This window comes from Oncorhynchus mykiss, chromosome 28 (assembly GCF_057628025.1).
Source record: "Oncorhynchus mykiss isolate SJ-2025 chromosome 28, ASM5762802v1, whole genome shotgun sequence".
Classification (NCBI taxonomy): Eukaryota; Metazoa; Chordata; class Actinopteri; order Salmoniformes; family Salmonidae; genus Oncorhynchus; species Oncorhynchus mykiss.
Window position 1 is genome coordinate 45,150,001 of NC_143049.1, and position 12,098 is coordinate 45,162,098.

General features: G+C 42.4%; 1 protein-coding gene across 4 annotated transcripts in view; it reads left to right on the forward strand.

The window, feature by feature from the left end:
- Nucleotides 1-12,098, forward strand: part of myom1a (myomesin 1a (skelemin)) — a 124,845-nt gene that overhangs the window by 68,484 nt on the left and 44,263 nt on the right. For all 4 annotated transcript variants that reach the window (XM_036966992.2, XM_036966996.2, XM_036966995.2 and 1 more), the window contains 2 exons: nucleotides 6,751-6,876; nucleotides 8,654-8,741. In XM_036966992.2, the coding sequence (XP_036822887.2) occupies nucleotides 6,751-6,876; nucleotides 8,654-8,741 (214 nt within the window). The remainder of the gene's footprint in view (nucleotides 1-6,750; nucleotides 6,877-8,653; nucleotides 8,742-12,098) is intronic.

The following is a 12,098-nucleotide window of genomic DNA, read 5'->3' on the forward strand; positions in this document are numbered from 1 at the left end:
ATCTATGACGGTAGGTTTTATCTATGACGGTAGGGTTATATCTATGACGGTAGGTTATATCTATGGCGGTAGGTTTTATCTATGATGGTAGGTTTTATCTATGACGGTAAGGTTCTATCTATGACGGTAGGTTCTATCTATGGCGGTAGGGTTATATCTATGACGGTAGGTTTTATCTGTGACGGTAAGGTTTTATCTATGACGGTGGGGTTCCATATTTGACTGTAAGGTTCGATCTATGATGGTAATATTCTATATATGATAAAGATGAATGACGGTAGGTTTGATCTATGACAGTAGGGTTTTATCTATGACGGTAAGGTTCTATCTATGACGGTAGGTTTTATCTATGACGGTAAGATTCTATCTATGACGGTAGGTTTTATCTATGACGGTAGGTTTATTCTATGTCGGTAGGGTTATATTTATGATGGTAGAATTCTATCTATGACGGAAGGGCTCCATATTTGACTGTAAGGTTCGATCTATGATGGTAATGTTCTATATATGGAAAGGATGTATGACGGTAGGTTTTATCTATGAAGGTAGACACATTTCAGTTGGACAACTGACTAGGTATCCCCCTTTCCCTTCCCTATGTCAGGTCAAGACCGTAGGGTTATATCTATAACAAAGGTTCTATGATGGTAGGTTTCCATCTTTAACAGAAGGACTCTGTCTGTGACGGTTAGGTTGTATCTATGATGGTAGTATTCTATATATTACTGTAAGGTTCTATGACGTAAGGATCTATCTACGATGGTAGGGTTCTATATATTACTGTAGGGTTCTATGACATAAGGATCTATCTACGATGGTAGGGTTCTATATATTACTGTAGGGTTCTATGACGTAAGCTTATATCCATGAGGGTAGGGTTCTATCTGTGATTCTACAGTTCTATTTATTTGTTAGGGCTCTATTTATGGCGGTTTCATCATGGTTAGGTTTCATCTATGACTGTAGGTTATAGCTATAGCAGTAAGGTTTTTATCTATGATGGTGGTGTTCTATGATGGATCAAGAAGGAAGTGTTGTATCTATGACGATAGACCATTCTGTTATAGATACTATTCTGTTATAGATACTGTTTCTATGACTGTATGGTTCTGTCTAAGATGGTAAGCTTCTATCTACAGTACCAGTCAAACTTTTGGACACACCTACTCATTCAAGGGTTATGACGATACGTTTTTCTGATGTTAGAACCATACTGTCAAAGATATAACTTTAATATCATAGATATCTCTGCCATCATAGATTGAACCTTATTGTCATAGATAGGGTTATATCTTTGACAGTATGGTTATATCTATGACAATAAGGTTCAATATATGATGGCAGTGTTCTATCTATAATGTTAAGGTTATATATTTGATGGTAGGTTTCTATCTATGACAGTACCCTACTGTCATAGATAGAACCTTAACATTATAGATATAACCCTACCATCATAGATAGAACATAACAGAAAGGTTATATCTATGATGGTAGGGTTCTATCTATAATGGTTGGACTCGATCTATGATGGTAAGGTTCTATGATGAATCAAGAAGGTAGGATTATATTTATGACAGTGTGGTTCTATGATGGATCAAGACGGCAGGGTTCTATCTAACAGAAAGGTTATACGATGGTAATGTTTTATCTATGATGTTAGGCTTCTATCTTTGACGGTAATGTTCTATGACGGATCAAGGCGGTAGGGAACTGTCTATGACTGAAGGATTCAATTATGGGTTACGATAGGGTTCTATCTATGACAAAGGTTCTATGGCGGGAGGGTTCTACCTTTAACAGAAGGGTTCTGTCTGACTTTTAGGTTATATCTATGACAGTAGGGTTCTATCTAAAATGGTAAGTTTCTATCTATGGCAGTAGGTTTTTTTCATCTATGACGGTAGGGTACTATCTATGACGGTACTGATCTATATATTACTGTAAGGTTCTTTGACGGTAAGGATCTATCTTTGATGGTAAGGTTTTATCGATGAAGGAAAGTTGTATCTATAACAGAATGGTTCAATGACGGTAAGGTTCTATTATAACATAAATGTTCTATCTGTGACAAAAGGGTTCTATGACAATAGGTTCTATCTTTGATGTTAAGCTTATACAGTGCATACGAAAAGTATTCAGACCCCTTGACTTTTCCACATTTTAAATAAAAAATCCTCATCAATCTTCACACAATACCCGTAATGACAAATCAAAACACGTTTTTAGAAATGTTTATTACAAATAAAAGACAGAAATACCTTCATTATTTAAGTATTCCGACCATATGCTATGAAACTCGAAATTGAGCTCAGGTGCATCCTGTTTCCATTGATCATCCTTGAGATGTTTCTACAACTTGATTGGAGTCCAGCTGTGGTAAATTCAATTGATTGGACATGATTTGGAAAAGCACACACTTGTCTATATAAGGTCCCATAGTTGACAGTGCATGTCAGAGCAAAAACCAAGCCATGAGGTTAAAGGAATTGTCCGTAGAGCTCAGAGACAGGATTGTGTCGAGGCACAGATCTGGGGAAGGGTACCAAAACATTTCTGAAGCATTGAAGGTCCCAAGAACACATTGGCCTCCATCATTCTTAATTTAAATGGAAGAAGTTTGGAACCACCAAGACTCTTCCTAGAGCTGGCCTCCTGGCCAAACTGAGCAATCGGGGGAGAAGGGCCTTGGTCAGGGTGTTGCTCAAGAACCCGATGGTCACTGTGACAGAGCTCCAGAGTTCCTCTGTGGATATGGGAGAACGTTTCAGAAGGACAACACACTCTGCAGAACTCCACCAATCAGGCCTTTATGGTAGAGTGGCCAGACAGAAGTCACTCCTCAGTAAAAGGCACATGACATCCCGCTTGGAGTTTGCCAAAAGGCATCTAAAGACACTCAGACCATGATAAACAAGATGGTCTGTTCTGATGAAACCAAAATGTAACTCTTTGGCCTGAATGCCAAGCGTCACATCTGGAGGAAACCTGGCTCCATCCCTACGGTGAAGCATGGTGGTGGCAGCATCATGCTGTGGGAATGTTTTTCAGCATCAGCGACTGGGAGACTAGTCAGGATCGAGGGAAAGATGAACGGCGCAAAGCACTGAGAGATCCTTGATGAAAACCTGCTCCAGAGCTCTCAGGACCTCAGATTGGGGTGAAGGTTCACCTTCCAACAGGACAACTGCTTCGGGACAAGTCTCTGAATGTCCTTGAGTGGCCCAGCCAGAGCCCGGACTTGAACCCGATCGAACATCTCTGGAGAGACCTGAAAATATCTGTGCAGTGACGCTCACCATCCAACCTGACAGAGCTTGAGAGGATCTGCAGAGAAGAATGGGAGAAACTCCCCAAAACACAGGCTGTGTCGTCATACCCTTTCCAGAAACAAGTATCTCACTGTTGCCACTTGCTATAGCCCTCCCTCTGTCCCCAGCTGTGCCCTCGACACCATATGTGAATTGATTGCCCCCCATCTATCTTCTGAGCTCGTGCTACTAGGTGACCTAAACTGGGACATGCTTAACACCCCGGCCATCCTACAATCCAAGCTTGATGCCCTCAATCTCACAATGAACAGACCATATATAACTCCAAATCCGTAAACACGGGCACCCTCATGGATGTCATCCTAACTAACTCGCCCTCCAACTACACTTCTGCTGTTTTCAATCAAGATCTCAGCGATCACTGACTCATTGCCTGCATCCGTAATGGGTCTGCGACCAAACAACCACCCCTCATCACTGTCAAACGCTCCCCAAAACACTTCTGCGAGCAGGCCTTTCTATTCGACCTGGCCCGGGTATCCTGGAATGATATTGACCTCATCCCGTCAGTAGAGGATGCCTGGTTATTCATTAAAAGTGACTTCCTCACCATCTTAAATAAGCATGCCCCATTCAAAAATGTTAGAACTAGGATTAGATATAGTCCTTGGTTCACTCCAGACCTGTCTGCCCTTGACCAGCACAAAAAAATCCTGTGGCGTTCTGCATTAGCATTGAATTGCTCCCGTGATATGCAACTTTTCAGGGAAGTTAGGAACAAATATACACAGGCAGTAAGGAAAGCTAAGGCTAGCTTTTTCAAACAGAAATTTGCATCCTGTAGTACTAACTCAAAAAGGTACTGGGACACTAAAGTCCATGAAGAATAAGAGCACCTACTCCCAGTTGCCCACTGCATTGAGGCTAGGAAACACTGTCGCCACTGATAAATCCACTATAATTGAGAATTTCAATAAGCATTTCTCTACGGCTGGCCATGCTTTCCACCTGGCTACCCCGGTCAACTGCCCAGCACCCCAGCAATCCGCCAAAGCCCCCACCATTTCTCCTTGACCCAAATCCAGATAGCTGATGTTCTGAAAGAGCTGGAGAATCTGGACCCCTACAAATCAGCCGGGCTAGACAATCTGGGCCCTCTCTTTCTAAAAGTATCTGCCGAAATTGTTGCAACCCCTATTACTAGCCTATTGTCTGAGATTCCCAAAGATTGGAAAGCTGCTGCGGTCATCCCCCTCTTCAAAGGGGGTGACACTCTAGACCCAAACTGCTACAGACCTATATCTATCCTACCCTGTCTTTCTAAGGAAAGTCAAGTTAACAAACAGATTACCAACCATTATGAATCCCACCGTACCTTCTCCGCTATGCAATCTGGTTTCAAAGCTGGTCATGGTTGCACCTCAGCCACGCTCAAGGTTCTAAACGACATCATAACCGCCATCGATAAAAGACATTACTGTGCAGCCATATTCATCGACCTGGCCAAGGCTTTCGACTCTGTCAATCACCACATTTTATTGGCAGACTCGACATCGTTGGTTTCTCAAATGACTGCCTCGCCTGGTTCACCAACTACTTCTCAGATCGAGTTCAGTGTGTCAAATCGGAGGGCCTGTTGTCCCGGACCTGTGGCAGTCTATGGGGGTGCGACAGGATTCTATCCTCGGGCCGACTCTCTTCTCTGTATACATCAATGATGTTGCTCTTGCTGCTGGTGATTCTCTGATCCACCTCTACGCAGACGACACCATTCTGTATACTTCGGGCCCCTCGTTGGACACTGTGTTAACTAACCTCCAGACGAGCTTCAATGCCATACAACTCTCCTTCCGTGGCCTCTAACTGCTCTTAAATGCAAGTAAAACTAAATGCATACTATTCAACCGATCACTGCCCGCACCTGCTCGCCCGTCCAGCATCGCTACTCTGGACGGCTCTTACTTAGAATACGTGGACAACTACAAATACCTAGGTGTCTGGTTAGACTGTAAACTCTCCTTCCAGACTCACATTAAGCATCTCCAATCCAAAATTAAATCTAGAATAGGCTTTCTATATCACAACAACGCATCCTTCACTCATGCTGCCAAATATACCCTCGTAAAACTGACCATCCTGCCGATCCTCGACTTCGGTGATGTCATCTATAAAATAGCCTCCAACACTCTACTCAACAAACTGGATGCAGTCTATCACAGTGCCATCCGTTTTGTCACCAAAGCCCCATACACTACCCACCATTGCGACCTGTACGCTCTCGTTGGTTATTTTACACCATAATTTGCAAATAAATTCATAAAAAATCCTACAATGTGATTTTCTGGATTTTTTTTTCTCATTTTGTCTGTCATAGTTGAAGTGTACCTATGATGAAAATTATATATTTTTAAGTCGGAGAACTTGCACAATTGGTGGCTGACTAAATACTTTTTTGCCCCACTGTATATCGAACCTTAACATCATAGATAGAACCTTGTCTTGATCTTTCATAGAACCATACCATCATAGATAGAACCCTATGAAAGATCAAGACAAGGTTCTATCTATGATGTTAAGGTTTGATATATGACGATAGGGTTCTATCTATGATGGTAGGGTTCAATGATGGATCAAGACGGTAGGGTTGTATCTATGATGGTAAGGATCTAAGACGGCAAGGTTCTATGACGTCTCAAGACAGTAAGGTTCTATGATGTTAAGGTTATATCTAACATAAAGGTTCTATGATGCTAGGCTTTTATCTCTATTGGTAGAGTTATATCTATGACGATAGTGTTCTGTCTATGACAGTAATGTTCTATGACAGATCAAGACAGTAGGGAACTCTATGATGGTATGATTCTATCAATTACGGTAGGGTTCAATTATGGATCAAAACAATAGGGTTATGTCTGTGATGGAAGGTTTCCATCTTTGACGGTAAGGTTCCATCTATTACTGTAAGGTTCTATGATGGTAGGGTTCTGTCTATGAATGTAGGGTTCTATCTGTGAAGGTAAGGTAATATCTAAAAAATATATACAGTATATTAAAAATATATATATATACATTATTTTTGCTGGATCTCAGAAAGAGTAACTGCTGCCTTGGCAGGAACTAATGGGGATCCTTAATAAACCCCAGGAAGAGTAGCTGCTGCCTTGTCAGGAACTAATGGATATCCATAATAAATACAAATACAAAACAACCAATATGTTCGTGAGAGTCTCAGCTTTCGATGGTGGGGTCATACAGACGTTTTTATGAGAAGACCGATTTTCGGGACGTCTCCTAGTTTGACGAACACCACTGTAGCTCTGCCACCTTCCTCCAAACATCAGAGGATGCGGTGGATTGAGACACAACCCATGCAAAAAGACAGATATCTTTATCTTAAACTGAAGGAATCATGCTATTTAGATAGGGGGGTCCATTAAGTCCTCGGTGTGCTGACGGTGTCTCTGTGTCTCTCTCCCTGTAGATAGGAAACATCAGGCCAGAGACAGAGATCAGATGGTACAAAGACGGAATAGAGATTGAAGAGGATGATGCTGATTACAAGAAGATCGAGATGAAGGACGAGGTGTTGATCTTCAACATCGGAAAGGTCAGGAAGTTGCAGTGGGGGAGGGGGGGTAGACAGATGGGGAGAAGACCTGGGTCACATACACAATGTCCTCTACTTCCAAACTACTCAAGGTCAGGAAGTTGCAGTGGGGGAGGGGGGGGGGGGGTAGACAGATGGGGAGAAGACCTGGGTCACATACACAATGTCCTCTACTTCCAAACTACTCAAGGTCAGGAAGTTGCAGTGGGGGAGGGGGGGTACACAGACGGGGAAGGTGACACTGATGTAGCTTGTCCGTATAATGGAACCAATGCGCAAGCTCCACCCGCCCTGCATGCTGGTCAGACTAAAATTAATCACAGCTCAAGTATTTGCCATCCAGTAGGTTATGTCTTCAACCCAGGTCTGATGTTGTGAAGGGTTCAGTTGACTTTTGAAGAGCATTGCTTCTAACCCAGCTATGCTACGCTATACAATATGCTATCAGTCTAACGCCTACCATAACTACTGTATGCTAACGGCTTAAATTTACAGCCTACTACGCTACTATAGTGTCTCTCCCTGACACACATACTCTTACATGATGACAGTTTGCTTATATCATGTCATACCAGACACCACACACTACGTTGTCAGTCAGCATACAGTTAGAATAATAGGACTGATGTCTATGGATGTCACTCTCAGTAGATTAGATGTGAGCATGTGCTGTTTGGTGATGCTTCCAAAAAAATAGCTATTTTATTATGACACTTTCTAATGTCTAAAGTAGGGCTCCCCAACCCTCTTCCTGGAGATCTACCATCCTGTGGGTTTTTAGTTCAACCCTCTTCCTGGAGATCTACTGTCCTGTGGGTTTTCAGTTCAACCCTAATTTAACACACTTGATTCTACCAATTAGCTGCTCAACAAGAACTTATCTAGCTGAATCATGTACACTAAATTAGGGCTGGACTGAAAACCCACAGGACAGTAGATCTCCAGGAACAGGGTTGGACTGAGAACCTACAGGACAGTAGATGAAAACTGTTGTACATATTAAAATTACTATTAAAATGGCCAGAAACAAAGACCTTTCTTCTGAAACTTGCCAGTTTGCGCTGTTCTGTGAAGGGAGTCGTACACGGAATTGTACGACGTCTTCAGTTTCTTGGCAATTTCTCACATGGAATAGCCTTCATTTCTCAGAACAAGAATAGACTGACGAGTTTCAGAAGAAAGTTACTTGTTTCTGGCCATTTGGATCCTGTAATCGAACCCACAAACGCTGATGCTCCAGATACTCAACTAGTCTTAAGAAGGCTAGTTTTATTGCTTATTTAAATCAGCACAACAGTTTTCAGCTGTGCTAACATATTTGCAAAATGGTTTTTCTAATGATAATTTTGCCTTTTAAAATGATAAACATGGATTAGCTAACACAATGTGCCATTGGAACACAGGAGTGATGGTTGCTGATAATGGGCCTCTGTACGCCAATGTAGATATTCCATTAAAAATCAGCCGTTTACAGCTACAATACTCATTTACAACATTAACAAATGTCTACACTGTATTTCTGATCAATTTAATGTTATTGTAATGGAAACATTTTTTTTGCTTTTCTTTCAAAACCAAGGAGATTTCTCAGTGACCCCAAACTTTTGAATGGTAGTGTACATTTTGGCATTACTTTTGGCCAGAACTATGAGACTGTATAGGGAATAGGGTGTGATTTGGAACAGAGCCTCAGATTGCCTCTGTAACTGATGAGGGCTGGTTGAGTGTCTTTCCAGGTCTCTGACTGTCCTACTCTCTGACTCTAACCCTGTTCCAGTTGTCCAAAAAGGATGCAGGTGTGTACGAGGTGAAGCTAAAGGATGCCAGAGGAAAAGACAAGAGCATGTTCAACCTGACTGAAGCAGGTACTGCGACACCTCTACTGTGTTCTAGAACAACCTATGTCATGTATATACTGTGTTCTAGAACACCTTTGTCATGGCTCTACTGTTTTCTAGAACAGGGTTTCCCAAACTCGGACCTATGGGTGCTTTGGTTTTGGTTTTGCCCTAGCACTACACAGCTGATTAAAATAAACTCTGAAGATGACTTGGTTATTTTAATCATCTTCTGTACGAGTTTTGCTAAAAGCCCTGATGCTCAATCTGAACAGTAACACTTGTCGCTTGCGGTACGGTTTTGGAAGCACAAGGACCTTATCTTTCATATGAGAGAAATAAATAAACTCTAGGTTAAACTGATGCACTCCTTGATAGGGTTAGGCAGTGCGTCATTCGAGATGGATCCTGCCGGAACAGGACCCGGCTCCTCTCTGTTTTGGACTGTTTCAGTACGGAACTCATTTGCCCTGGTCTGGTACCTCTCTGGTACCTTTCTCACTGTTTACAATGTAAAAATTCAAACAAAAGCGATCAGTGTTAATTTGAGTTGTCTCTTCTGTAATTCTCCTGCCCCCTAAAAAAACTTAATGTGAAAACATGTCTGATATTCTAAGAATTGATTTGTGTTGGGCCGGCCCAGGTTTATGGTTTGGCCTGATATTCTAAGAATTGATTTGTGTTGGGCCGGCCCAGGTTCATGGTTTGTGCAACACTGTAGCCTAGAGACAGACCAGTGTGTGGCCATTGCTGTGGTGCAACACTGTAGCCAAGAGACAGACCAGTGTGTGGCCATTGCTGTGGTGCAACACTGTAGCCTAGAGACAGACCAGTGTGTGGCCATTGCTGTGGTGCAACACTGTAGCCTAGAGACAGACCAGTGTGTGGCCATTGCTGTGGTGAAAGAGAGAAGCACAACTGAATGTCTCACATAACTAGAGTTACTGAAATGAAATCATTCAGATTACTACACCAGGAGTCGGCCTGTAATTTAGCCACAGAGGATCAATAGCTTATTATTTATTTTTTAAATGTATTTTTAAATAGCCTAGCTGTGGCTATTATGTGTAGCCCAATCACAGGGTATGAGTCCAGTTGGGAAAGTGCGGCAAATTTATCAGTGAACAACGTGCAGCCAAAACAGGACTTTTGCAATATTTAAAATAAAATCGCAGGAAAACACAGGTTGGAAAGCAAATGGCTCCTGCTGAAAAGAGAAGACTAATCTGTCTGTAGGCTACCAAAATATGTCATCCAAATAGGCCTATTGAGAAACAGCATTGTTTTACAAAGTAAAACAAGGGAGATATAGGCTTTTGGCAGAAGCACATCAGCCATTGCCGGTGAGTGAGCTGTGTATCATTGGGTGAGTCAGTGAAACTAGAAAGCTTTGTTAGGACTACAATTTCCTCCTCATATTGTGCAATATGTCTCTCCTCCACAAACCTGGCCTAAGCTATCGGTGGAATCAAGACAAGGTCGTTTTTATTGATCTCAGTTTGTTAGTGTCAAATTATCAAATCAAATCAAATGTATTTATATAGCCCTTCGTACATCAGCTGATATCTCAAAGTGCTGTACAGAAACCCAGCCTAAAAACCCAAACAGCAAGCAATGCAGGTGTAGAAGCACGGTGGCTAGGAAAAACTCCCTAGAAAGGCCAAAACCTAGGAAGAAACCAGGCTATGTGGGGTGGCCAGTCCTCTTCTGGCTGTGCCGGGTGGAGATTATAACAGAACATGGCCAAGATGTTGTCGTGGAAATTTCCTCTATTTACCAAATCATGAGAGCAAACCACACACAAGTCAGAGTTAGTTATCACAAAGTCCATTTTTAATTATATGAGCTCTATCACAACCCTGTGACTCTCAGATCAATTCAGTGTCTATCAATGAATTCTCTGAGAGCCCCTCACACATTGTTACTGAGATCCTTTATAGCAAAGACACACATATCCAGACAGCATAGGCATAATTTATCGTTCAGCTTTGTCTCCTAAACTATGTCCTTTTCTCAAACCCAGAACCATAAACCAATCCTCCATATCAACAGGCATATATCAAATCCATCCTATCTTGACAAGATCACAGAGACACATTGACTGGCACACAGACATTGTGGAGCCAAGAGATACACGCTTGACCTCTCCCCTCTCTCCGGCCCAAGTAAATTAGTCCTGACAGAGAACAGATACTGCAACCCCGCCACAGTATTATACAAAAATAACATTCTGATGAGAAGTAACTTACAAACATATGATGAATATAAAACATCTTACCTATGTTACCAACCAATTCTGATTATTCCCCAACAATGTTCAAATGTTCATAAATGACCAGCATGGTCCAATAATAATAAGGCAGAACAGTTGAAACTGGAGCAGCAGCACGGCCAGGTGGACTGGGGACAGCAAGGAGTCATCGTGCCAGGTAGTCCTGAGGCATGATCCTGGGGCTCAGGTCCTCCGAGAGAGAGAAAGAAAGAGAGAATTAGAAAGAGCACACTTAAATTCACACAGGACACCGAATAGGACAGGAAAAGTATTCCAGATATAACAAACTGACCCTAGCCCCCCGACACTGCAGCATAAATACTGGAGGCTGAGACAGGAGGGGTCAGGAGACACTGTGGCCCCATCCGAGGACACCCCCGGACAGCTCTGTCTGTCAAATTAGACTGTCATTTTGATCATTTGTGCAGTATTAAACAAAATTCAGTCATGTAAAATTATGTAGAATTGTATGAAATTAGTTTATAAAAGGCCACATTTTTCCCTGACCCTAGGCTACGAAACATTTTCCACGTGTGCAACTTCTGAAAGCACCTCTACTTTACTGCTATTTTCCACTACGCAAAACCCCAAATAATGCTTTATTAAAGCTCTGCATGGTCAATCCGGCGTCTACAGTGGCCGTACAGAATTTACTGCGATGCGGTCTCTTGCAGAGATCAGGGCATTCATATTTCTTGCACTTCGCAGAGGAGAGCTGTTGTGAAGTAAGTTGTCAAGGAAGTGAGTTCGTGTTTATACAGGACCTCCCGCCCCCACCTACTGTCAACAAATCATGTAAATGTGGGGCTATACAGAGCAATATCCCGAGGACGCCGCATTGTTATAAAATTCGGGAGGCGCAAGGCATGCAGTACAGAGCTCAATTTGGCTTCCACAATCCTCCGGTGGCTCTGCATCACACCCTCTATACGGAGCCTCCGGACCACATTGTTGGATAAAGCATAAATATGCTATTATAGAGGTGCTTTTTTTTCATGCGTTCCGGTACCTCAGAGCCACCCAGGTCAACCCCCTCTCGGCTCACTTTTTGTTCCAGGACCTCCCGATTTACAAATTAAGCACTGGGATTAGGGTTAGTGTTCCAACACAGC